The sequence below is a fragment of the Myxocyprinus asiaticus genome, chromosome 50 (assembly GCF_019703515.2).
Source record: "Myxocyprinus asiaticus isolate MX2 ecotype Aquarium Trade chromosome 50, UBuf_Myxa_2, whole genome shotgun sequence".
Taxonomy (NCBI): Eukaryota; Metazoa; Chordata; class Actinopteri; order Cypriniformes; family Catostomidae; genus Myxocyprinus; species Myxocyprinus asiaticus.
In genome coordinates, this window is record NC_059393.1 from 2,136,464 (window position 1) to 2,161,322 (window position 24,859).

At 36.2% G+C, this 24,859-nt stretch overlaps 2 protein-coding genes across 7 annotated transcripts in view; both read right to left on the reverse strand.

Moving 5' to 3' along the window:
* LOC127438736 (uncharacterized) overlaps nucleotides 1-24,859 on the reverse strand; it is an 80,583-nt gene that overhangs the window by 21,872 nt on the left and 33,852 nt on the right. For 3 of the 6 annotated variants that reach the window (XR_007896808.1, XR_007896805.1, XR_007896803.1), the window contains exon 3: nucleotides 8,324-8,523. The gene's annotated coding sequence lies outside the window, so the exon portion shown is untranslated. Of the gene's footprint in view, nucleotides 1-2,837; nucleotides 2,944-5,211; nucleotides 5,543-8,323; nucleotides 8,524-24,859 lie in introns of all 6 variants that reach the window. The other 3 variants (XR_007896807.1, XR_007896804.1, XR_007896806.1) reach the window with 2 other exon arrangements.
* Nucleotides 3,355-5,213, reverse strand: sox2 (SRY-box transcription factor 2). The gene has a single exon (XM_051694544.1). It carries the CDS (start codon nucleotides 5,079-5,081, stop codon nucleotides 4,134-4,136), a length of 948 nt encoding a protein of 315 aa, XP_051550504.1. The 5' UTR covers nucleotides 5,082-5,213; the 3' UTR covers nucleotides 3,355-4,133.

Genomic DNA, 24,859 nt, shown 5'->3' on the forward strand with positions numbered 1-24,859 from the left:
ATGCTTTGATTAAATGAAATATACTTTAAAGATCTGCTTTTACTCTGGTTATATAAACGCACTTGTCGGATTACAGAAAATAAAAGAAATGCATCAGAAGTCTCAGTAGGCAGTTGTGCTGTTGTGTATGCTCAGGCTCGGTTCGGCCCGAGCAGCGGGACTGATGTGGTGCTGGCTGACAGTGTGTGGTCTTATTGAGACCCCCATCCCCCTGTTTCCCTGCACCTGCACTGGATCATTCACCCATTGAGAGACATCTCTGACAGTTCTCAATTCAGCCAGTCTCACAATGCTGAATCCCCCACCATCACTGCCCCCCCCCCCCCCCCCCCTAAAAAAAAAAAAAAAAAAAAAAAAAAAAAAAAACGGCCACAAGAAACAATTTCCTACTTTCTCCAAATAGTTTTCGCCTTTCTCCACACATTTCCAATCAGCGCCAACCCGAATCGAATTAGAAACACAACACAATACGCTACGCATACATATTTTCATTTTCTGTTTTTAATGTGAGATATTTAAATAATTACAAATAAATTAGGAAAACCTAAAAACTCAACTATTTGCTACTGATAACATAATAACAATACTAATAGGTCTAATAATAATAATAGGTTAACAATTAAGTTTAATGAGGATTAGGTGATAATAAAATCAATAAATGATTGATAAAATTGCCTGATGATCTGTATAATAGACTAATTATTAATGATAATTATATAATATTAATGTTGTAAGAAAATGTATTATTATTATTATTATTATTATTATTAATAATAATAATAATAATACAGGCAATAATAATAATTATTATTATTAATAATACAGGCAATAATAATAATAGTAATAATAATAATAATAATAATTGTATATAATATTTTTTTTAATGGCTATTCTCATTGGTCTCTTGCCACGTAAATGTAATCCCCTATTCAACTAATATTTGACCATATGATAATGAAGTGTGCTTTGTCAAGACATGAAATGTCTTTGTCTAAGCAATGGCAAAAGAAATAGCTACATTTTAAATTATGAGTTAGTTCTTTTAGGCCTAACTGAATGAAAGGGGGGGAAATGCGTAAACTACGTATTTAAAAAATAATCCGACACTAAAAATACTAGTGCTGTCAATTGAAATTTCAACAACCAATCAGTAAAAACTCAAGCTCTTATTATATTCAATTCCTCTGAGTTTTGAGGATAAAGCAGACTCCAGCGCTTACCACCTGTTGCTCTATAGATATCTGCTGCTCCACAACATCAGTTTCCCCGGGCCATGTCCCTCAAATATTCCCTCACGATAAACATGCATTTTCAACAAACACCTCATTGGCTTGTATGCTGCTTAATAATTCATATAAGCAATAAAATCACATGTGAAAATGTTACATGACAGCAAAAGCATTTATTTTCATATTAGTATTCTGTCAAACAGGGACTCGTCCTTGGATTTACACCTCGAATTCTCAAAACCCCCATGGATAAAGTCTACAAAATGCTTCGAGTCCAGTGGAATCGGTTAAATCTGGTCATTTTTATTGTATTTAATTTTTTCAGTAGGCTCAAAAAAACTATACGTCAGCAAATGAGTTTAGCCTATATAAACATCATGATCGAATTAGAAAAGTAAATTCGAAATTTTCAATTGTCCTTCAACCGAAAATGGTTCTAAATTTGGATTCTAATTGCAGAATCCCTTTTGATTCTAAATAGCGTTTTAAGAACCTTGTTTTGAAAGTGTTCTAAGATTCTTGAACCCCAACACAAAGAGACATTTCACCAAAAACTGAGTTCTATAGGTAGATCTACGCCGAACAAGTAAATACGGAACTCTCCTTTTCTAGATGCTAAACGCGTGATGCACTCCCTTCCAGACTTAAACTCCCAGTTTATCAAACAGATTCAGCCTTTACAACCAATGCATGTGCTTGTATAAATAATGGATTTAAGCAGTGCTCCATGACCCTTTGAGAGTCCGGCAGAGACACGTTTGTCGGAATGAGCCCTCGTCAAATATTCATTTAGCGCTTAATGTGAGCCCTTCTCCCCCGAGACCCGCTGTAATGGATGCCTCGGTGCCTTGGCAAGAAACAGCACTAATCTACCAACACAGAGCAGCAAAATATTCTAACACCCTGCAGATTTTACACTCCTTACAATCACACACTTCACCTCCAGAATCTTATCTTTGATTAATTTCAAGCAACACAATCTGAAAAAACAAACAAACAAACAAACAAGCAAACAAAAAACATCAGTAGCATGTTCTCTGTGCCCTGCTACTATTTTAATACATTGACATTAATATGAAAACATTTTTCTGAGCTGCGGGTCTGTAAAGGACACAACTGAATCGAAAATGCTAATTTATTCGCACAACTAATATTGTCCCGTTTTTTTCTTTTATTTAAATTATTATTATTATTTTATTTTTTATTTTTTAATACATTTTGCAATCCCGAAAATCTCATTTTCACCGCATGGCAGTGTTTACTCCTTTTTTTTAAATTTGTATTATTATTATTATTATTTTTTAACATCAACATATATGTTAACCTTCTAAAATATATTTGTAACATTATAAGTCACAAAAATGATACTTTATATAATGTATCATAACGACCTGCCTGTTGTTTATTTGTTTTTATTCATTTATAATAAACAATACTAATTGCTACTAAATTTCAATCCTAAAAAAAACTATTTTATTTTTAATGAAATTTCAACGTCACTTTTGTTATTTTGCGACCACACAAATAAAAATAAAATAAAATGATTTAAATAATCTCAGCAGTCTTTAGAAATAGCTAATGAGAAATAAAGTTAAAGTAAATGACTACCTTGACGTGCGTCTTCGTTTCATTTGGGCCATTTTATCTCCCCCAGCAGAGCAGAGATTTACAGGCAAGAAACTTTAACGCTGGTGTCTCTCAGTCTTCGTTTCCACTAAAACATAGAAACGGTGTTAACTTAACTTAATACTCACTCTACACTTAAATAACATCTAACATTTCATTTGTTTGAATAAAATACCAACAAACACTGTTTTGGTTCTTGGATTCTTCACATGCACTTAAAATATTCCAGTGTACTTACTTTTTAAGAGCTGCACCATGTGTCTGTCATCTTATTGAGACAAATGCATGTCGTTTCACGCAAATAATGCATAGCTTATGTCAAGTCTGTGCTTTAAAATTCCGTATGTGTGTTAGAGACTAGACATGCATATAAAAGTGGATAAGTGACAGTTAGCTAGAACGTATCAAATTAGTAGCAACTAAAACGAGATATAAAATCAAAACCAGAAACAATTTCAAATATCCAAATTTCAAAAATTTATTCATTTCAAACTGCATATTGGAAAAAAAAAACTCAGACTGTAACTGTAATAATGATGTTATTAGTTAAAATATATACATGGAGCTTTGGCAGCTGCGAACAGGCCACATTTTATAATACAACTACTAAAAATGAAAGTTTCGAAATTAAAAACTTAAAATATCACAGTAAATATACAGAAAATTTACAAACCGTGAAAAAATAAAACACACAAACTTCATATACCTAACAGATGAAGAGTGGGAGACCGAAAATAAAATAAAATAAAATAAAATAAAAGCTGCTAACCTGTGAGAGTGCCTCTGTTTGTTCTCTCATTTAGAACATAATAATACAAACAATAATAATGATTATGTTACTATGTACCTTCAAAGAGAAACTTTTTTTTTCAGTCCATTCATTTTGCAAAATTTTGGAATATACAGAACTAAACATCAGTTCTGCCATCTTTTAGCTCTTATAAAAATGCAACGTCCTGCTGTTTACAAACATTACATCTGGTAGTTATTATGTTTCTTTGATAAATACTGTACAAAAAGTCGATTGCAATAATAAAACATTTGATTCACTCTCCCCCATGTCTACTTTCCAAATCTCTTACACCTTCTGTAATAAAAATGAGAAGAAGAAAAAACAAACAAAAACAAAGCAGAACGAACATCTGTTCCTACCGTTCCTCTTTAAATAGAAAGCAAAGTTTTGTGTTCTTTCCTTGATTTCTATACAACTTTTTCTTCCCCAAAGTGTTCTGTACAAAAATAGTCCGATAAGGAGTTCAGCTGCGTAGAAACGTTCATTTACATATGCGATAATGGAATCGTGCCGTTAATCGTCGTACCGGGCACAGGTGCGCTCTGGTAATGTTGGGACATGTGCAGTCTGCTCTGGGCGCTCTGTTCCTGGACCTCCGCCCCGGGCAGGTACATACTGATCATGTCCCGCAGGTCACCCGTTTGACACTGTCCGGCCCGGGAGTGAGAGGACGACGTGACCACCGGAGGACTCGAACTGGACTCGGACTTCACTACCGAGCCCATGGAGCCCAGCGGCATTCCGGGTGTGCCCTGCTGCGAGTAGGACATGCTGTAGGTGGGCGATCCGTTCATGTACGTCTGCGAGTTGGTCATGGAGTTGTACTGGAGCGCGCTCATGTCGTAGCGGTGCATGGGCTGCATCTGCGCCGTGTTGTGCGCATTCAGCCCCGGGTGCTGCGGGTAGCCCAGCTGCTCCTGCATCATGCCGTAGCCTCCGTTGGTCCAGCCGTTCATGTGGGCATAACTGTCCATCCTCTGGTTGACCCCGGCGCCCAAACCGGCACCTACACCGACACCTGCGCCCATGGCATTCCCACCTGGCGCCAGGAGCCCACCTGGCAGGGTGTATTTGTCCTTCTTCATGAGGGTCTTGGTTTTCCTCCGGGGTCTGTATTTGTAATCCGGGTGTTCCTTCATGTGCAGAGCCCGAAGGCGCTTGGCTTCATCGATGAACGGCCGCTTCTCGCTCTCGGACAGAAGTTTCCACTCGGCCCCCAGTCGCTTGCTTATTTCCGAATTGTGCATTTTGGGGTTCTCCTGCGCCATTTTCCTCCGCTGGCCCCTCGACCACACCATGAAGGCGTTCATGGGTCTCTTGACCCGGTCCGGGCTGTTTTTCTGGTTGTTTCCCGAAGAGTTGGTGTTCCCCGTACCCCCCGTGTTGGGCTGAGGGGCCGGGGGCTTCAGCTCGGTTTCCATCATGTTGTACATTTAAAACGATTTTCTACAAGTCTCCCTCGCCAGTGGCAAAAAACAAAACAAACAAACAAAAAACAAAAAAAAAATAAAACAAAAAAACAAAAACAAAAAACAAGTCCAAACTGGAGGTTGCTGAAGTTACCTTACTACTTCTGGTAACTTTGCTGCTGAGGAAGTGAGCGCTCTTAGGTCCTGTTGTGCCCACAAACTTCTTTTCTTAGTCTTGAAGAATCAACACGAACTCGGTTTCCCTCCTCGCCAGAGCCCTTGTCAACTCCTGATACTTTTTGAACAAGTTAATAGACAACCATTCATAGAGCGACAGTCAGCGAATATAAATGGGTTCGTCGCTGACCAATCAGAGCGCGTCTGCTCCCTCAGCCAAGACTGTGTGTCTCTTGGATTTGCATAAAGGGGCGGGGTTACGGACTTACAGCAGTACAGCGCTGAGCCTCAGGCAGCACCAATAAACACTGTCAGAGCAGGAACTAAAGTGAGAACATTTCACACAAATGGCTTTCTAATCAAATTACATTACAAGGACATATGATATTAAGATCCTAAAACTAAAGGAGTCATTCAGATTTTTTTTTTTTTTTTTCTGTGAACAAATAGTTTTTCTCATTGTCTCTTTGTTTTGTTTATATAGGCTCATGGTTAATTTAATCATTTTAACTGAAATGTTAAATATAAATCAAATATATTTGTAGCCTATCAGTGAAAGTTCAAATGGCACGTGAAGTCAGTGGGTTTTGTCGGATAAGAACATTTTGCTTGAACATTGTTTGAAACAGCCTGCTGGTAAAATAATAACACCCCTGGTGAATTATAACAATGTTGATTACATTTCTTCATATTATTATGATTGTTGTTGTTGTTGGTAGTAGTAGACTAGCCTACTACTAGCAGTATTGCTCGCTGTTGATGTCATTTGTATTATTAACATATGCTAATTATGCTGAGATTGAAAGAAACAATTCCCTGCAGGCCTGCAGGTTACTTGTTTTTAAAATATGTCCTATCTTTTTATTTTTATTTATTTATTTTTTTGCAGCCGAAAATAAATTGTGGGATTCCTATATTTATTTATGAAGCTGAATAGACTTCAACTGGCTCAAGTTGAATGTGAATTAGAAAAATGGAGACCCGTCAGTCATCACAAATAGGTAGTTTTGTTTCGGCTGTTGTCATTACATCACACTGAACAAAAGCGCACTACACTGACCGTCTGAGCTGTAAGGATTTGTGTTATTAGAATTCACTCCGTGGAGAGTAACGGGGGGAATAACAACAGAAGACCCTCTAAAAGAACATGATACCAACAGCACAATCATACTCACAGAATCATGATGTTTTGAATGCTTTAATGTCTGTTAAAAATAACTATTCTTAATGGCCAAAGCATGCTGAACTCATTTTGGTAAATAGATCTGAGTAATGATTTCAAGTTGACCATGCTTTTACTGAAGTTGACTATCCACGACAAGACGAAAGAGGTGGAACTAATATACAAACAGGCTTAATGTCAGAAAAAAAAAAAAAAAAAAAAAAAAAAAAAACAAACAAACGTCGGATCACATTTATTTCACAATGCACGAAAGTAGATCTTATAGTGTTTCAACAGCGTCCTCTTGTGGTGAGAATAGCATAGGAAATAAACTCAATGTACGGCTCCTTATAATAGCATATACAAAATATACTATTTATAGGCCTGACATGTATAAAATGAAACACAAAGCTATTAATTATTTCAAATATTTTGATGCATGAATAAACAAATAGTCTCGATCACTTCATTTGTAAACGTATTAAGCGACTCAACGTGAGAATCTTAACACGATGGCAATGCAAGCGTGCACCATTCTAATGCAACTCTAAACTGCTCTCTCTCTATCTGCATTTGAGTGCCTTAATCTGCTTATGGAAATGTGTAGAACAGCGGGGAATCTCTAACATCCCAGAGTGGCTCCTGCTTTGGCTAAATTGTTAATTGTCACAGTTCTTCACAATAGTTAGCAGCTTAAAAAAAAAAACAAAAAAAAAACAACACATTTGATATATATATATATATATATATATATATATAATTTATTTTGCTTCAGAGAAGACAAATGCATGACAGTTAATCTAAATAAAAGCGGTAAAATAAAAGTAAAATACAATTGGCACAACAATAATAATAATAATAATAATAATAATAAAGAACTAATAGAATACATTATAACAAACTACAAGATGTGGGTTTATTTTTCTTTTATTATTTTTTTCTTTTATTTATTTTTTAAATAATATATGGCCTATTACAACAAATCTGTCAGAGTAAATAACTACCAATAAACGTTCCATTCATCAATGTATTTTTGTTTGTGTTAAAATTTATGTTAACAAATTCGTTCTTAGAAAAAAAAAATCATCACTAACAAGCATATGACACAATAATTACGCAAAACATAATTTAATTAGTTAATAAGTCCTAAAATTAGGAGTTACGGATTAGTAAGTAGTATACTGAGAGAGAGAGAGAGAGAGAGAGAGAGAGAGAGAGAGAGTTTTCTCCACTAGGGGCCGTGCTGACTGCAGATCAAAAAAAAAAAAAAAAAAAAAAAAAGACAAATGACACTACTTTATGTACTTCAATCAATGTGATAACGGTATCTAAAGTATACAGGCTACATATAATATAGCCTAATATTTTAGAAATATTAGGTAACTAAAGTCGACGAATAAAAAAAAAAAAAAAAACTTTGTTATTCACCGCGTCATAAAAAACGTTTTAAAAAGTTTAAAATGACAAATAATAATCTCTTTTTACATTTCCATGGCAGCACTTTGCATTACACATTTTGTATTTAAATTGTACTCAAATAGACCTATAATACGCAATTATTTTTTATTTTATATATATATATATATATATATATATATATATATATATATATATATATATATATATATATATATATATATATATTAAAAGCGATATGAAGCAATGTGGAAAAACAAATGTTTGTTTTCAAAGCTGTCAAAATACAGCTGCTTCATTAAAAAGCTGGCAACAAGTAGACCACTGTCAAAATCAAAAGTAGGCCTATAGCCTAATAAATCACGCATCTTAAAGCACATTAAGTCGACCAACAGTATTTGATAAATAATGACAAATGCTATTTAAAGAAGTTTAAATGTATAATTAATAGCAGTTCTCAGCAGACAGACACACGGACGTGGAGCATCACACCAGCATTACTTGCACTCACTTTGACTGACACATCCAGAGTTCCGTGTTCCTCCAGGGCGGATTCTCACATGCGCGCCCGGCGCACAGACGGCCCTTCCCAGACACGCTCTCTTCCAGCGGCCGCTCTTCATCAGCGTCTACTCGCTGCATGTGCCCGCTCAGTGTGCTCGCTGCGCGGCTGCCTTCACCCGCATCAGCCGCTCTATAGCTCTACATCATCTGAAAAGGGGTCGATTGAAAAAGAAGAAGAATGCATCAAGAACAACAGAAGTCACTTACAGCAAGTCTACAACACCCCCCCCCCCTCACACACACACACACACACACCAAACATAATGAGAGGGAGAAAGCTTTATATTTTTTGCACAAGGTATTCAGAGATAATTTGAAGCCATTGTTTCGGGCACAGATGTCTTTTTTTTTTTTTTTTTTTTTTTTTTTTTTTAATACAATAACACTGCGAGCTCCACCAACAATACAAATCTAAAGCGTTCTCCTGAATAACACTTTTTGTTCGCTCTTGTAAAGTGCCAACAAAAGCAGTCGTGAGGTAATGTGCTGTTTTTTTTTTTTTTTTTTTTTTCAAAGGCAAAGAATGGCTATTTGATAAAGATTTTATTTAAAAAAATACACTGCCATGGCATGAATAGCCTGGGTACATTCAGTGCTGCCATAATTCTCCAAAAGCAACAAGAACAACAATAATATGAAATCATATATATATATGAATAAGAAAATAATACTTTATTATTATTATTATTATTATTATGGCCTATTCATAATTATTTGAGATATGTATTACATAACAACATAAATGTGAAATCATAATTAGTGTCAGTCAAACTAGAATCTCAAAACCAGACAAATTCCACTACAGTGTTCTTAAACGTGTTATTTATGGTGGCAATTGTTGGTATATATATATATATATATATATATATATATATATATATATATATATATATATATATATATCTAAGATACAATGGTCACTTAAGGTGAATAAGATGCATTGAACCAACAGTCTGGGCCTTGCTTGGTATCACTGTCTCTCTTTGGCTCTTTGCTGGGTCAGTGCTCTTATCAGTTTTGACAGGGCATTGAGATGAGAGAAGAAAAAAGGCCTCAGTGGGAAAAGTTGTTTGTCTTTGGCTGTGTGTTTGTCTACCTTTCTTTAGGAATTATAGGCTGCCTCTTCCCCCCTACACCTCCATACTGACAGTAATCCACTGCACTGACTGTGGAGGCTTTGTCTACACATAGAACATGGTTCAGTGTTAATCTCTACGGTGCTGCTACAAAAGAAAAGCAATAATGACTTCAATCAAAATACTACCCTGACTAATGAGCTTGCAAAGGTGCAGGCAAATATAACAGATCACTTGCAGGCAGTCTAATAATAGTAATAATAATAATAATAATAATAATAATAAATATCATTGATAATCTTTTGTTTTTCTTGATCTGCCACATGATAATGAAACATTTTAATAATAAAAAATAACTTTCAAGGCACTCTCCAATTTGAAAAAGAGTCTTGTCTCCTGACTTTGAGAAGTATTGTTAATAGGATTAACAGATTACAGATTTACTCTTAGTATCATGCTTTGCTGCAGATTGCCTCATTAAACTGATCTCATGGCTGCATTTACAGTCAGATGATGACAGTAGATGTCTTAAAAAACCATTAAACTGTGACAAAACAAACGGTGAAAATGCTGTAGTTTTGTTACAAAGCTGTACCTGCTGTAGTTTTGCGTTGTGATTTGTAGAATACTAATGCGTTTCTGATGGAGATGGTTTGGATTGCTGATATATGAATGAATGGCTGTTCATTTCCATATGCATGAGTGTGTTCTCACAGTTATTTTGTGCGCATTATGGTTACACAAGCTGAGCTTAATGGGAGGATGACACTTTAGACCCCAGTGCTGTTCCTTTTGGGTCCCACTGAATCTGTAATCAAGGGGAAGCGTTTCAGGGATCAAGACCTGTCAGTCACAGCCCGAGTGAACCTCCGTGTGAACTTCTTACAGGGCTGAATGAACAGAGATCCAATGAGACTTGACGACCAGACACGCTCCATGTGTTATTAACATACTATAATGCCATTAATGTTATTAAATGAGCTGTATTGTGGTCATGATACATAAATTGCTTAATCAGAAAAGCAAACTGAAATACACTTATGTTTCATTCATTGAGGTATACAACGAATGATGTTAAATCGTATTAGTCTTGTGTGGTCTAGATGTACAAATATATCCACAATAATAATAATAATAATAATAATAATAATAATAATAATAATAATAAATTAAATACATATGATATTAATGGGTGAATTTCACAATAACATGTCCAGGTCACATTTCACCCCAAAATTGAAAATAATAATCACAATAATAATAATAATAATAATAAAGCCTATACTATTAAGATATTTTTTTCTTTGCATTGTTTTTTATTATTGTTATTTGCATCATTTGTATGCACACATTTCTGCCCCAAAGTTTCGTTATTGTAACATTTTACTTTTCATTTCATTTTTTTTATTTTTTTATTATTTTTTATTCCCCAACACAGAAATCTGATATATGACAATATATGCAAAACACATGTATAGATTTCACTGATATATATATATATATATATATATATATATATATATATATATATATATATATATATATATATATATATATATATATATATATATATATATATATATATATATATATATATATATATATATAGATAGATAGATAGATAGATAGATAGATAGATAGATAGATAGATAGATAGAGAGAGAGATAGATAGATTGTCTTGTGAATAATGCATATATTTCACAACACTACAAAAATGGCCATTTTCATGTATGTAACATATATTTGCCCAAATACTAGTAGAACTGAATGTGTACATACATGCTCAAATATGCATAATTGTCATTAAAATAATGTAAAAATGACCTGTCCAAATAGTCGTGCTAAGTTTTGAAGTTCTGCATCATATACTTGAGATAATGACTACACTCTTCAACACCAACACTAACCTATGCATTGATTTGTGTGGGATAATTTGCATTCATAAGACAGAAAATATGTCATTCACTGAGATTATCACATCTTGGTGTGTGTGATCTACGTAGACACAACATCCTGAAACACTACGTTTAATGGCGGGAGCGCACAAAATCAAAACCATTACTAGCACTTCACTTATTTAAAGAAATGAGCCAAAAACCACGTGATGAAAGCTTTGAGTTTCATATAGTGTCAAAAGGAAATGAAGGCATAGTATGTTGTCTGCAGAATTAAGGGGCGTTCCCACTAAAAGCACAAAGCGATTCATTCATTTTCAATTACAGTTGCAGATTTCCTGTGACATTAGTGACTGCGACCACTGACAATGTAAGAAAACTGAGCAGAATTCCAGGGAACACAGTAAATTTCTGCAGAATTGGAACGGCCATCAATCACAAAGTTCTAAACATCCTCCGCCCCCTTATGTGTTTGTTTATTTTTAAAAAATATTGGCAAATTTGAATGTGCCTTAAGCTATAATTAAGAGTGTAGTGCTCTCAACTCTGTTTAACAAAATATACTATGTTTAAATCCATTCCATATATTCTCCCAAAACAATCTGCACAGACAATGCAAAACAATCCACAGATTCCATCAGGGCTGCTGAGTTGAGGTTATCAGTACAGAAATAAGGCTTCTTATAATTAATACTTAATTTAATTACATTGTCTGTATGACCTCTATAACATTAACTCTTTTATTAAGAAAGGTCAGGTGCATGACACGGCTGCAAAGATGGTATTTCCAGAAAAGAAAATAACTGGGTTGAGTCCCATAATAATTTCAAGGTATTCTGAGTTGTCTAAGGACCTCAAGGTCCTCTGGCTTTTGAAATGTTTAATTAAATGACTTTCGCTTTATCATCAGGAACACGAATCGAAAGAGTGAAAACGGTTTGCACAAGCTCCAGAGCAACACAAAAGACATTATTAGAAATCAACACCAAGGTGCAAAGAACATATGGCTTATATTTTCCCATCTTGTCTCGCTCCAGCTGAATTCAATTAAAAGGTGTCTGACTTGAAAATATAGAGTGCTGTGACACTAAGCTGACACACTCTGATGCCTTAAAATACACTGGATTCACCATCCAATCCAGTATTGATCAGACCACTGATACATAACGAAAGGCTCCCCTGAGTGGAGTAAACAACCCAGTGTCAACGTTCATTGTATCATGACAAATACAACACTAAAATTAAGGTGTTCAACTGACCCCATTGCAAACCACTGAAAAACATAGTCTTTTTTCTATCACAAAGAAGAAAAGTGGTGCTTGCCCATACGACTCTTAAAACCACCATGCAAGGGTGTTCAAACCCAAAGTCTCTATCATATACTAGTATAGATATGGCTCAGGTCCCTCCTTCAGTGGAAGTCTATCATCTACCAGGTGAACATTGTAAGTTAAATTACTTAACATATCACACAATTTCAGGTATCATTCTTGTTGGTAGCACAAACTAGGGTGCGTTTACCATACAATGACGCAACTCATGCTTAACCACCGTATGTTTCCAGAAACCATTGAACTATGTTGCACATATATTGTTAATCACACGAAGCTGTCATTAATGAAGCTATGCAGGAGGTGGAGTAAAACATTCGGCGGAGATCAAATGGTTGTCAAGTTATAATATCTAATTTGCTTAGACACTAGAAAGCATTAATTTAAGGAAGCTGCTTCAGAAACTAAAGCAGCTTTTGTGTTTACACACACTTTGTAAGTGGCCACGGCATTGTGCTGCAATAGTGGGGTTTCCCTCTTTCGTCATACTCTGGGATTCACCTCATGCACTTGAGCACATATGCACATGCACACAGATTAACCTCAGCAAGTCAAATGATGTCAACACTGCAAATTAACAAGAAACTATGCTTCTCACAATAAGTGAAAAGCTGTAGTTCCAACCACACAACTTTGCAATGTTGTTCGCGAATGTTTGTTGGGACTACTGTTTTGGGAAACAGTTGACCTATGTTGGTAACAATGAAACTTGCAACCATAGTTGGATTCCAATGCTTTCGGGAATGCACCGCAGAGCAGGACAAGTTACATGCTGAAATTAAATCCTTATGGTCAGGGATCAAGTATGAGTAACAGTAATAGTGATGCTTGCCTTAGCAAACACCACATTTTATGATTGGTGTAGCAATAGTAATAAAGTGAATAAAAAAATAATTGCCCATGCAATACTCCCAAACTAATCGGTGAACACTTCCAAGACAGTCTTTATGCAACCACAAGTCTGTTAATCAAACTCCACAGGCATGAACACAAGAGACAGGTGCTATCAAAAAATCCGGATACAGCTCTGTAGCTTGAGACAGCACATGGAAACAGAGCTCCGGCAACCCTCATAATGAACAGACAGAGAACAGAACACTTGCTCACTGTAATGGCAATAATAGATCCGGATAAATGGCACGAAACTGGTGATGCATTGACAGTGCTTACTAGACAGATACTCCAACCAGCAGACATACCAATGGGTTTTGTTTACTGGCCAATTTGAATTCAAATAAAGCTTTGCTTTCGCTGACTGCACATCATTATCCATGAGACTATAATCCCACCAGTAAATCCTACAGCTTCCAGAGCCAGACCTTTTGTTTGGGATTACTGGAAGCTTAGTCTATAACAAAGAGAAATGTGGCATTTCCCTCATCCTCCGTAATTAAGTGTGAAGAGTTGTTATAAATCCAGATGAGAAACCGGACACACCGTGGGATGATACCTCTTAGACTGTGGTGACATCTGCAGCTAGGACACCTTTGAGGTGTCACTAACATTTACTGTTGTGAGTATCCTAAGATACAGTCTTAAAGAACATATCGTAAACACAGAAGCCAACATCATAGCAGTTGAGAAGTGCTTCTGCTTGTACTTGATTATGTCTTTTGTTTGTCCTGTTTGATCTTATTGGTCTCATTCTGGAATGTCAAGGGATTTGCAAAAAGTGAAATGAGAATTTGATACTGGAAAAGAGGTCAAGACGCAACTCTTTACTATTAAACCACTGATCTGTTTATAACATAGATTTTCGAAACATGGCTAGGTCTAAGAGGGGCCCTAAATCTTCCTGGTGCCTTCTCAGAAACTGCAAATGCTGCAAACAAAGAGGCAAACCAGTAACCCACCGTAAAACTCAAAATGCCTCCACAAAGATCGCTTCCTAGTAGCACCCCTTTTTCGAACAATGTATCCACCATCCACATTCTTAGAAAAATTAAGGTTCTTCAATGGTTCTTTGCAGCACTTTAGGTTCAACCAAGAACCTAATTCTTATCAAGAACCATGTTTTGGCTGTATAAGGTTCTTGAGCTCCTTTGTGGCTTTTTGGAAAGTTCTAAATCAGCATATTGCCTTTTGGTTTAATTAATGCTCCACAGATGTTTTTTTTTTTTTCTTTCTTTCTTTTTAAACTAGAGAAAAAGGTTCTTTAATAATGTTTACTTATGACATCAGAGTGTAAAAAACTTTTTGGTTCTGACTGGAATCTTTCAAAAGAGATCTCAACAACATTTCAAACTGTGCTCAGTTTTGCCAAGATTCAAAAGTCTGCTATCAAATCTCGGAGATATCAAAATAAACTCACTAATCTCTCAACAAATTCCATTATGACCAAATTATCTGAGCTATGCAATCCACGTTTAAAACATGTGGGTGTTTTTTAAAGTTTCTATTTTTTAATTTTTTTTCCTTGAGTGCAAGTCAGATCGCTCTCAATCTTTATCCAGTTTCACTTGAAACCCTTAAACCTTCACTTTTAACTCTCCAATGAAACTAAACCATGATCTGAATAAAACTGTATTCTCTCACAGACATCCTCCCAGACAGTCGCTGTTAATTGGAGAGTTTCGACCTAGCATGATGGTCTCAGTGTCTGATTTGGCCACTTGTTCCCAGCAGAGTAACCACACATTGTTCCAGCTCTGGCAGGTTGAGTGGAGATATGTGTATGGACCCTGGCTCTGGACCACCATCTGAGATGAGCAGAGACTCGGTTTGATGGCTGTCCAGAGCACTGAATCAATACAGCTATCTCATGGACTTTTTCTCGAGCGAAGGGAAATCCAGCAAACATAAAGACCAGTCCTTTGTGAATAGAAAGAGATCAATGTGGTTCCGCACTCCCACCACATCGCAAACAAAAAAACATGACGGCTGGTTTTTGGAAATGCTATTAGGCTGTTCTAAATTACACTGAAAACACATTTCTGTCAGTGTGGTTAGTTAAGTAAGAAAACATCATCACTGTTTGCAATGATTTTCAAACTTTTTTTCATCAGAATTTCATCAGACTTATCAAAATAGAATATATTGCAGTTTAAGCATATTTCTGTTTGGTATGATTGTTCCTGGATATCAACTGTAACTATAGTTGCTAAATTTAATGTATGCATATGCATATACATTATTAAAATCATATATATGTTACAGGGGTTAAATTGGGATTTCAGAGGTGGGGGAACCCAAAATTCATGTGATGTCACAATACAAGAAACGGATTGACAATTTTTTTTCTTTTTTTCTTTTTAGAATCAAAGGTGATGGAACGCAGTTCGTTCCGGCCCAATTTAACCCCCTGGTTATATATGACAAATATAAAAATAATAATAAAAAAAATTATATGGACAATGGAAATGAAGACAAAAAAAATCAGCAAATTCAAAATCTTGTCAGCAAATGAGATAAAATGGAGATCAAATAGAGACCAAGTATCAAAAATACCCTAAGTAATCTCACATGCATTTTCTGAAGAGTTTCAAAAGAGATCTCAACACTTCGACCTGACAAGATAAGTCTGCTATAGGGTTGTCAAAAGTCCCGTATTAGCCAAGATGTCTCGTATTTTGGCCGAAATTAAGACGTCCTGAGTGGTGAAACGCTCAGGGGTTCCAACCCCACCATATGGTGAAATGTCCCATATTGAAGTGCTCAGAATTATTACTGCCCTGTATTCATGTGAAAAGTTGGCAACCTTGGTCTGCCATCAAAAGTCAGAGATCACAGTATGAACTAATTTCTCCAAAAATCACCCGCACTCACTAAATAAGCTATGCTATGCAGTTTAATTGTAAAGCTCTATACTCTTACTGCCATCAATTGTCTACTTTTTCTATTCTTATTTATTTTATAAGGAAGTTTAAAAGATACCTCTAAGACAATGTTAAAGTCTCCTGAGCTCTGAGACAGCAACACCCGAGCAATAAAATGTTTGTCTGGGGAGGTGTTTATTTAGTGATAGACAGTCTAACCTCACATGAAGGCTATATTTATTATCATAAAATTAATAAAATCTTCACTAGTTTTAAGACACATTTTAGATATAACTCCCAAATCTCCAAATAGTCTCTCTTAATGAACCCAAGCTCCTAACTGGATTTTTAAAAGTTTCATACGAGGAAAAAAACACAATTAACTCCAGCCATTGAGTCAGGCTTGAGCGCTCTCCGCCAGTTATATTCACGCATTTACAGACGCTAACTGCAAGGAGGACTCGCACTTAAACGTACCGGTCTTGACACCAAACATGTTTCTCCATTCTGCGCTTTTCTGTCCCCCTTGTTTATACTGTAGTTGTACAATTTCACAACTAGCCCATAAATGCCACCGGCCCTCGGGAAAGATAAATCACTAGTGTTTGCTTGTGTGTGAAAAGCAAAGAAAACGTGACTTATGGAGACGTAGTAACGTCCATTCACACGCACTGAGACGCGAAGCCGCTTTGGAAAACAATCTGCGTTAAGACGCTCTTCTTTAAATGTCATCATAAAGCACACACACGTTTACAAATGCAGTGGCTGCTGACAAGTGCACGCAACAGTTTGTAGCATCTGTGTCTGTGTGTGTGTAAGCTGTTCCCTCACCTCCCACTGTTAACATCTGCTCCGTTTAATGCTGCCATTTAACTCTGCCACACTGATACATGCTAATAGAATCAAATGAATCATGCTGCCAGTTCTTATCACTTTACATGCCTGTGTTTCTGCTCATGCGCTGACAGATGGTATTAGTACGGCTCTAGTGGAGGGTAGAAGTGCTAGACATGAAAAGTTTACTCAGAAAAACTTGTTTTATGTAAAAACGAAGAGTTTGAGAGATTAAAGATTAAAGGTAAAGGCAGTCAATTTATGGAATTGATCGACAAATGACAATTTTAGCATATTTTTTACTGATGTAATTCGATGATGTGGTTCCTGTCATATATAACACAGACCAGCATAGTCTCATGACAACTCATAATATATCATGTGATTTAGCTCAAAAAGGTACGACTTTTAAACCAACCAATCAACAAACAGAATTTCAAAGCGATACAACACGGGCATCACATTTGAGCTATTAGCTACTATAGCTTTAGGGTTCAGGCAATTGTCATTTTCTTTCCTAAGGGAACTCCCTGGTCAAATAGGCCAACATTTATTCCAAACCAAATTTTAAGACAAGGATTCTCTAAACATTGTGTTATTACCCTGAATAAACAAATGTTTAAATGTTTGAATGCCATTTTGAGTTATTGCGAGCAAGACAATTTTCTCAAGTCTGTCTAAAAAGCTACTTCAACACAGAACTATTTCCCAAAACTCAGTCAGTGGAGTGTTGTTGTTGTTCTGTAGGTGAGGAGATCTTAGGAGTGCGTCCATCACCATGAACAATGACAGCCGCCTGCGTCTGACCCAGTATTGATGCAGCGGCATTTTGATCTCATCCTGACACACATCCAAGACACAACGAGTGCACAACCACCCCAATCCCCCATTGATGTTTGTGCAAAATCAATAAAAATGATCACGAGAGTCCATACGCCATTTGGCAGTTCTATTTTGTGATGTCTTCTTAAAGAATATAGCAGGCATACTGTACAATGGGCCAGTCGAGCGCATGTAATTTGTCAAGCTAATCTGCTGCAGTCTTGCATTGATTTTTTTCCCTTTCTTTTAGGTCTCCTTTGCCTCTGGTCATTATAGCACAAAAACTTACTTAATCATACAGTGTGCTAATGTACAGGTCACAATAACGTCCATTTTCTTGCCCTCTGGTAATTTCATTGCTTTCTTTGCCTTTGCTCAAGAATCTTTTTATGGGTCAGCGTCCTTCTGTTGCTAATGTTGGTGAAATGGACAGGATGGACCAACCTTCCAAGTTTGGAATACTAACTCTTGAGTGCATTTCAACATATGCGCCACAGTTACTATTTATGACTCTCTCCTTTTGTTGTGTTTTTTTTTTTTTTCTTTGGCCTCTGCTTTGGATTTTTCCTTGGAATAAGAGTTCAAGCTTTTTTCAGTTTACTTGATTATATATTAAGACATTAAAATATTATTTTTAAAGTGTTTTGAGGTGGTTTGAAATTATATGTTTAATGCACCAATAAAAAGGATAGATTAAAACAAAACAACAATAATGGCTAATGCAGACTAACATGTGCAGTTATGCTGTGGATGACACAGATCAATTTGCATACACTCATTTCAATTCAATACGATAATTTATGGAAAAATCATGTACATAGAAATTTATTCTGTTTTTGTTTCACAAATTAAGTTCAATGAATGAATGATTGAATGTTACATTTATGTATGTTGCAATGCTGCAATGTTTTAAGAGCCTCTTGTACATCTTATTTGCTATCACTGAATTAAATGATATAAGCCTAGTGATAGACCAATATATCAGCCCTGACGATCAATTATCAACCAATTCTTTTTTGCTGATAACTGTCCCCACTGACATTCCGCCTAGTGTTAGTTTATAGTGTCAGCAGGTTTGCTATTTTCAAATATTTTTTTGAGATTTTTGAGTAATTATTGTGTTCATTTTCAGCAATTTTGTGTTCAGCTCATTTGCTTTCATTACATTTTATTATATAGGTCTACAGTTATATCAGCAATATACTGGCCACCATCTACTCTAGACATAGGTATTGGCATCAGCCATTAAAAAAAAAAAAAAGAAAACAACATATTGGTCGACCACTAATTAATATGCTAACTTTGCCACATTGCTTGGCAACTGTAAACAGCTTACAGCTTAAAAATATTACTTGGCAGAAAAATTGTTTAATTATTACATAGTGACTTTTATCATTTTGATTCCGCTTTATAAAAGATTGTAACGTGGTTAAGGGGGTTTTACCGTACGGCCACTCATGGCTTTTATTGCTTTATTATGAAATATACTACTCCAACATTGACCACCAGTGCATTAAATGCATCTCTTAAGAGCACAACAATGCAACATGGCCTAACCCAGTTCTGAAATATGGCATTATGTTTTCCTCTACATGTACAACATTTAATCCAGCATGTTGTTTCCATAAAATGACAAACAGATGGGGAATTGTTACTATCTGGCATCTTTTTAAATAATCTAGGTATATCCATTGCTCTTGGATGTTGTGGGCTTTTGAATCTGTGTTTGTCCTGTTTGCCAAACCTATCATTTACACCAGGACTCTTAAAGGAAGAAAAGCCCCCCTCTTATGGCATACGTGTCACCCTCTCTCTTTAAAGCTTTACCCCTTGTGAGCTTATCTGCTCCAGTCAAATGTATTTCTTATCGAGAGGAGGAAAAAAGTCAGAGAAGCTGGCTGACAATACAACGTTATCAAATTTCCTCAGCCCAGTCGGCATGTCATTCAGCCAGTCAGATGGTCTCAAGTTTGATTGATGGATGGTCTTCGTGACAAATAAAACCTGGATCAACAGCTTTGCACCTCTCTCCTCATCAGAGACCATCGTGAAACATTCTGCCGTAACAAAGGCGGGATTACGGATGCATTAGCCTGCCATCGACCATGGGCCTTCTAGTGCTGTCAATACTTTGCACATAATAACCTGAAGCGACGATAAGGAAACAAAAGGAGGGGAGATAGCAGCAGCGAAAAGGAAAAATAAATCAATGGCAGAGTGAGGGAAAGTTTTTTCAAAGACACACACACGCCGTCGGAGCGGGGGAAGATTTTCCGGAGACGCGGCCGGATAATGGCCTCTGACACAAGGACAATGAGCCTTGAGGGTCCATCTGCGGTCAGTCGAGCAGCCGCGATGGGCTCAGATAAGGCCACAGATGAGCTTCCACTCGGCCGGGTGCAAAGTCTCCTCGGAGGCCCTAGTCTCATCCGTACCATCAACTTGACGCATTCAATTACGCCATTAATCTGTGCATTAGGAACAGACAACTTGAGTGACTTTTATGCTCGGGCTCTGATGCATCTCGGGATGCCTTTGAGATATGTCCTTTCATATGGATTAAATTATATCCCTTTATGCTCAATGCTAACAGTGTAATTTACAGCTCACTTCAAATCTTTCACACCTACAGTGGGATCAAAATATGGCATTCTGGAATGTCTTAAAAAAAATTAAAACAGAAATGTTATGACATAAAAAGAAAAAAAAAATATTTAAGATATTTAAGAAATATTTAATTATGCACTATTCCTAGGTCACTAATCAAATAAGTACATTTGTGTATTTGTGACAGTGAGCATGTTCACGCTTTGAACACAAGGTCAGATTTCCTTGCTTCAGTTGAATACTGTAATAAATTGGAGAAATTCAAAATAAGTGCATTTTCACAAGTGGCCTCAAATTAAAGGAGAAACACATTTAAGGGAAGGAAATGCACAGAAAAACACTCTTGAATCTCGCACTGCAACCATATTGCGCAGCCTTGTCGCACCCCGCACACCGTATGTGTAATGGCACTTCAAAGTACTTTGGTGAAGGCTTCAGCAAATGACTGACTGAGAGTTGGCCCAAGGTAATTATTTCACCAATCCTAATTAATTAATTTTCTCCACCCTGATTGCTCCAGCTCGACTCAGGCACTCACACGGTAGGGGCTGCCTCGGCAGGTAAAAATAAATAAATAACAGAAGGCAGCTCTGGAAAATTAATGAGAAAAGAGAAAAGAGGCCCTACATGTTCTGTCTGCTGAGGACCGACGCACAAAGACACAATAAACCGCCGAACAAACAGTTCTTAAAAAAAAAAAAAAAAAAAAAAAAAAAACAGCAGAGAAACAGTGAGCAAATTCAATTACAGAAGTAATTAGAAGATATAGGGCGAGACTGCCGTTTGGAATGGTGCCAGGAAACATGAATTAATAAGAGAGAATAGGAGGAGGCCATTGTAGTAATTAAGAGGCAATCACCTATGTCAGTGACTACCTACAAACTGGATGGAAAACTATTAATTCAGTGATCAAAAATATTTTGAAGATGATTAATACAGCAAATTTAAAATTTAAAAAGACTAATTTCTGGAAAGATAGCAAGACAATTGCACATAATGTGCTCCTTGTGGCATTTATATTGCTAATTATATTTCAATAATTTGCTGAGGCATTTTTGAATTATCTGTAAAAGAGCATTGACAGCGTTTACTATATATTGTCTCAGGAATTGGCAGAGAATGTATATACAGTATAAATTCATACAGTGTACACTTAAAATTAACCAGCTGAAAAATTCGAGTGTAACATACTATCTTTAATTGCATTAAAAAAACAAATACATTTTTGGGTTGAAGCAAAACTAAAAGTTCAGCTGATTCATTTCTTGAATCAATTTTTGATCAAAACATAATTGTATTCAAGGGGATAAAATGTGTCTAAAATAAAGCAGTAGCATAAGATTAATGTTTAGTACAGTAATGGAACAATGCAGCATTTTACCACAAAACAAAATCACAGCAAGAAAGAGGGCATACAGAAAATACAAAAATGCAAATATGTTAATGCAAAAAAATTTTAAATGTTTTTTTTTATTTATTTTTTTTTTTTTTTAAATGAATCAACTGCTTTTGCTTCAGGGCCCAGGTTTTATCTTATACGTTTTTTTTTTTATTTTTTAGACAAAATCATACAAATATAAACAACAAAAATGCCTTTAAATCAAATATTGTTGTTAATATTATAATGAATGGGCATTGGCCCAACAAAATGCAAAATTATAAACATGACAGGCTGAAGACTAAAATAGTTTCTTAATAGCTCTGAAATATCAGTGTCATTGCACTAAACACATTGTGGTAGACACAAACCAAGTTTTTGCAAGTGTATTTAATGTAGCTTCTTCCAAGTGACAGATGCATTTGCGGCAAAATACTGTATTTTGATTGGATGAACAGTCTTTGATGTTAACAGCAATAGATATGGAAAGAGTTTCTCTTCCCTTTCAGTTGATTAGCCTAATTATTAACTTCCATACTATGTACAATTACATGGTTAGTTGAATTGTATTATTTGCATTTAGCATTGCTTTTCCTATATATCCATGACCCTATCAGAACAGACCTGCAACCCATTTTTGGAACGCAACACACCAGTTGGGAACCACTGCAATAGAAAACACCATCAAATGCATTAGAGAAACTAATATGACTGCAAGCCAGACGGTCTAATTTCAAGAAGAGATATTAAAGAAAATGTAATTTACTCGCATTCAAATTTCTCAGTCTGAAGGAAAAATAGATACTAAATATGAGGCCTGCTTTAATTTTACCTTAAAAGATCTTTGGACTGGATCAGTCATTCTTTCTTTATAATGGCAGATTTCCCCACGCAATATTAACATATTCATATGTGTTAGCGGTTAAAGCCATTTTTGCACAGATATGAGAGGCAAATTCCACTTAATATTATCAGAGCTGGGAATCTGACGGCATAAAAGAGCAATTGCCTGAGGGGAAGGGATAACACTAATATGCTTTCAAATTTCAGCGCAATACTAGTCGCAAATTTACACCATGAGGTATATCATTTACTGCAGTGCGTGTTGGATGGGCAAAGAGGTCTAGGCGGTTTATCGTTCGCTCTTCAACTTCAATTATCGCTTAAATGGACTAAATATTAAGATCATTATGATGCGTCTACTTGACTAAAGTCTGGAAGAGGCTAATACTCGACCAGTCACCAAAACAAATGGAATTAGCGATGCGATTAGCATTTAACGCCTCAATATCAGCGATGATCAAATGCTCGCTCCATTTCCGCCCAAAGTTATGCGTGCCATGTCAAACCCATAAATGATTCCTCCCGATTCGAGCCGAAGCTGAGATGCCTAATTTTCTATTCAAAGCTATTGGAGGACCATTTGGATAAATGAGAGTGATTAAAACCAAGATTGCAACAACATAAGTTGTCGCTCAAGAACGTTTGAGGGACATCTGGTGTCGCAAAGACCTGAGACATGAGAAGTTTCCTCTTCACAGCCTGGCATCCAATTGGCACAGTGCTCTTTGGTTGAATGCCAGCGAGTGTGCCATCTGTGTCCTTTAACCCTTAAGATGACAGATGTGGAGGCAGAGTGATTTGAAATTCAGCTTCATAAACAAGAAGTGGAGCGACTCGCAAGCATTTCCTGTCATTTACAACGCGCCTAAATGAGCTCCATCAATTAGAAAAGTGCTCAAATTAAATCCCTTTTCTTTTCAATACACAAGACATTGAGATGGAATTGGAACTTGAGAGTAACAAATGATAGGCAACCTTTGATTGAAATATCACAGGAAACGACATTGTAGTAAGATGCACTTATTTGTTGTTTGCAATGTGTCTAAATATTTTAAACTGTATTATTTGTATTCACATTTTAATAAAATGTAAATTATTATAAATGATATTGGTATATTAAATTAAATTAGTGGTGTTTGCTAAGGCAAGCATCACTTAGGCTACTACTGCTCCTAACCAAGGTCCATAATCCCCGCACCATTTGGGCTACAGATATGAATGTAATCTTTAATCATATGTGTTATTACTTTTCTAAGTGATCTTGCTTGTGATTTTCGCCTGGTGGACGATAAAAATCCCATAGATGTATTGAAGGAGGGACCTGAGCCAAATCTAGAGACCGAAATGTCAGAGGCTTGGGAGTGAGCTGTTTTGACTAGGGTCAGTAAAGGCTCCGAAACACTCACAGCAAAGTTCTACTTAGTTTTTTGCTTAAAGCTAGAAAGAAGATCAAAACAGCTGACAAATGGTGTGTGCGAACCCTCAGACACCGCACATACCGCCGGGGCCGGTATTTAAAGCAGCATGTAAATATGAAACGCATGCTGTCCTGTCAACAGCCCTTACAAAAATCGAGTGTTCATGGCAAATTTGCTGCAAACTTGCCGCAAATTCGCCACTGATAATTTTCACATGCAAATGAGCTTTGCAGCAAATTGTCCATTGTTGCCAAAGGTTTGCTGCAGGTTCAGAGCTGCAAACTTCTGGCAAACATTTGCAGTGAATCACAAGCACATTTGAATGTGAAAATAACGAGTGGCAAATTTGTGGCATAATTTGTGGCTAGTTTACCAGAAATCATGGTGCTAATGCTAACACTAACATGGAATACTTGGTCCTAATATGCACCGGTTATACTCTGTTATTGTATTTTATGATGAAATTTGTGAAAAAGTATCCACATTATCTCATAAAATGATTTTTGTCCTTGCTTTTTAAAGA

Bases quoted from the DNA above. Each gene is read 5' to 3' on its own strand.
- sox2 (XM_051694544.1), bottom strand. From the start codon at position 5,081: ATGTACAACATGATGGAAACCGAGCTGAAGCCCCCGGCCCCTCAGCCC.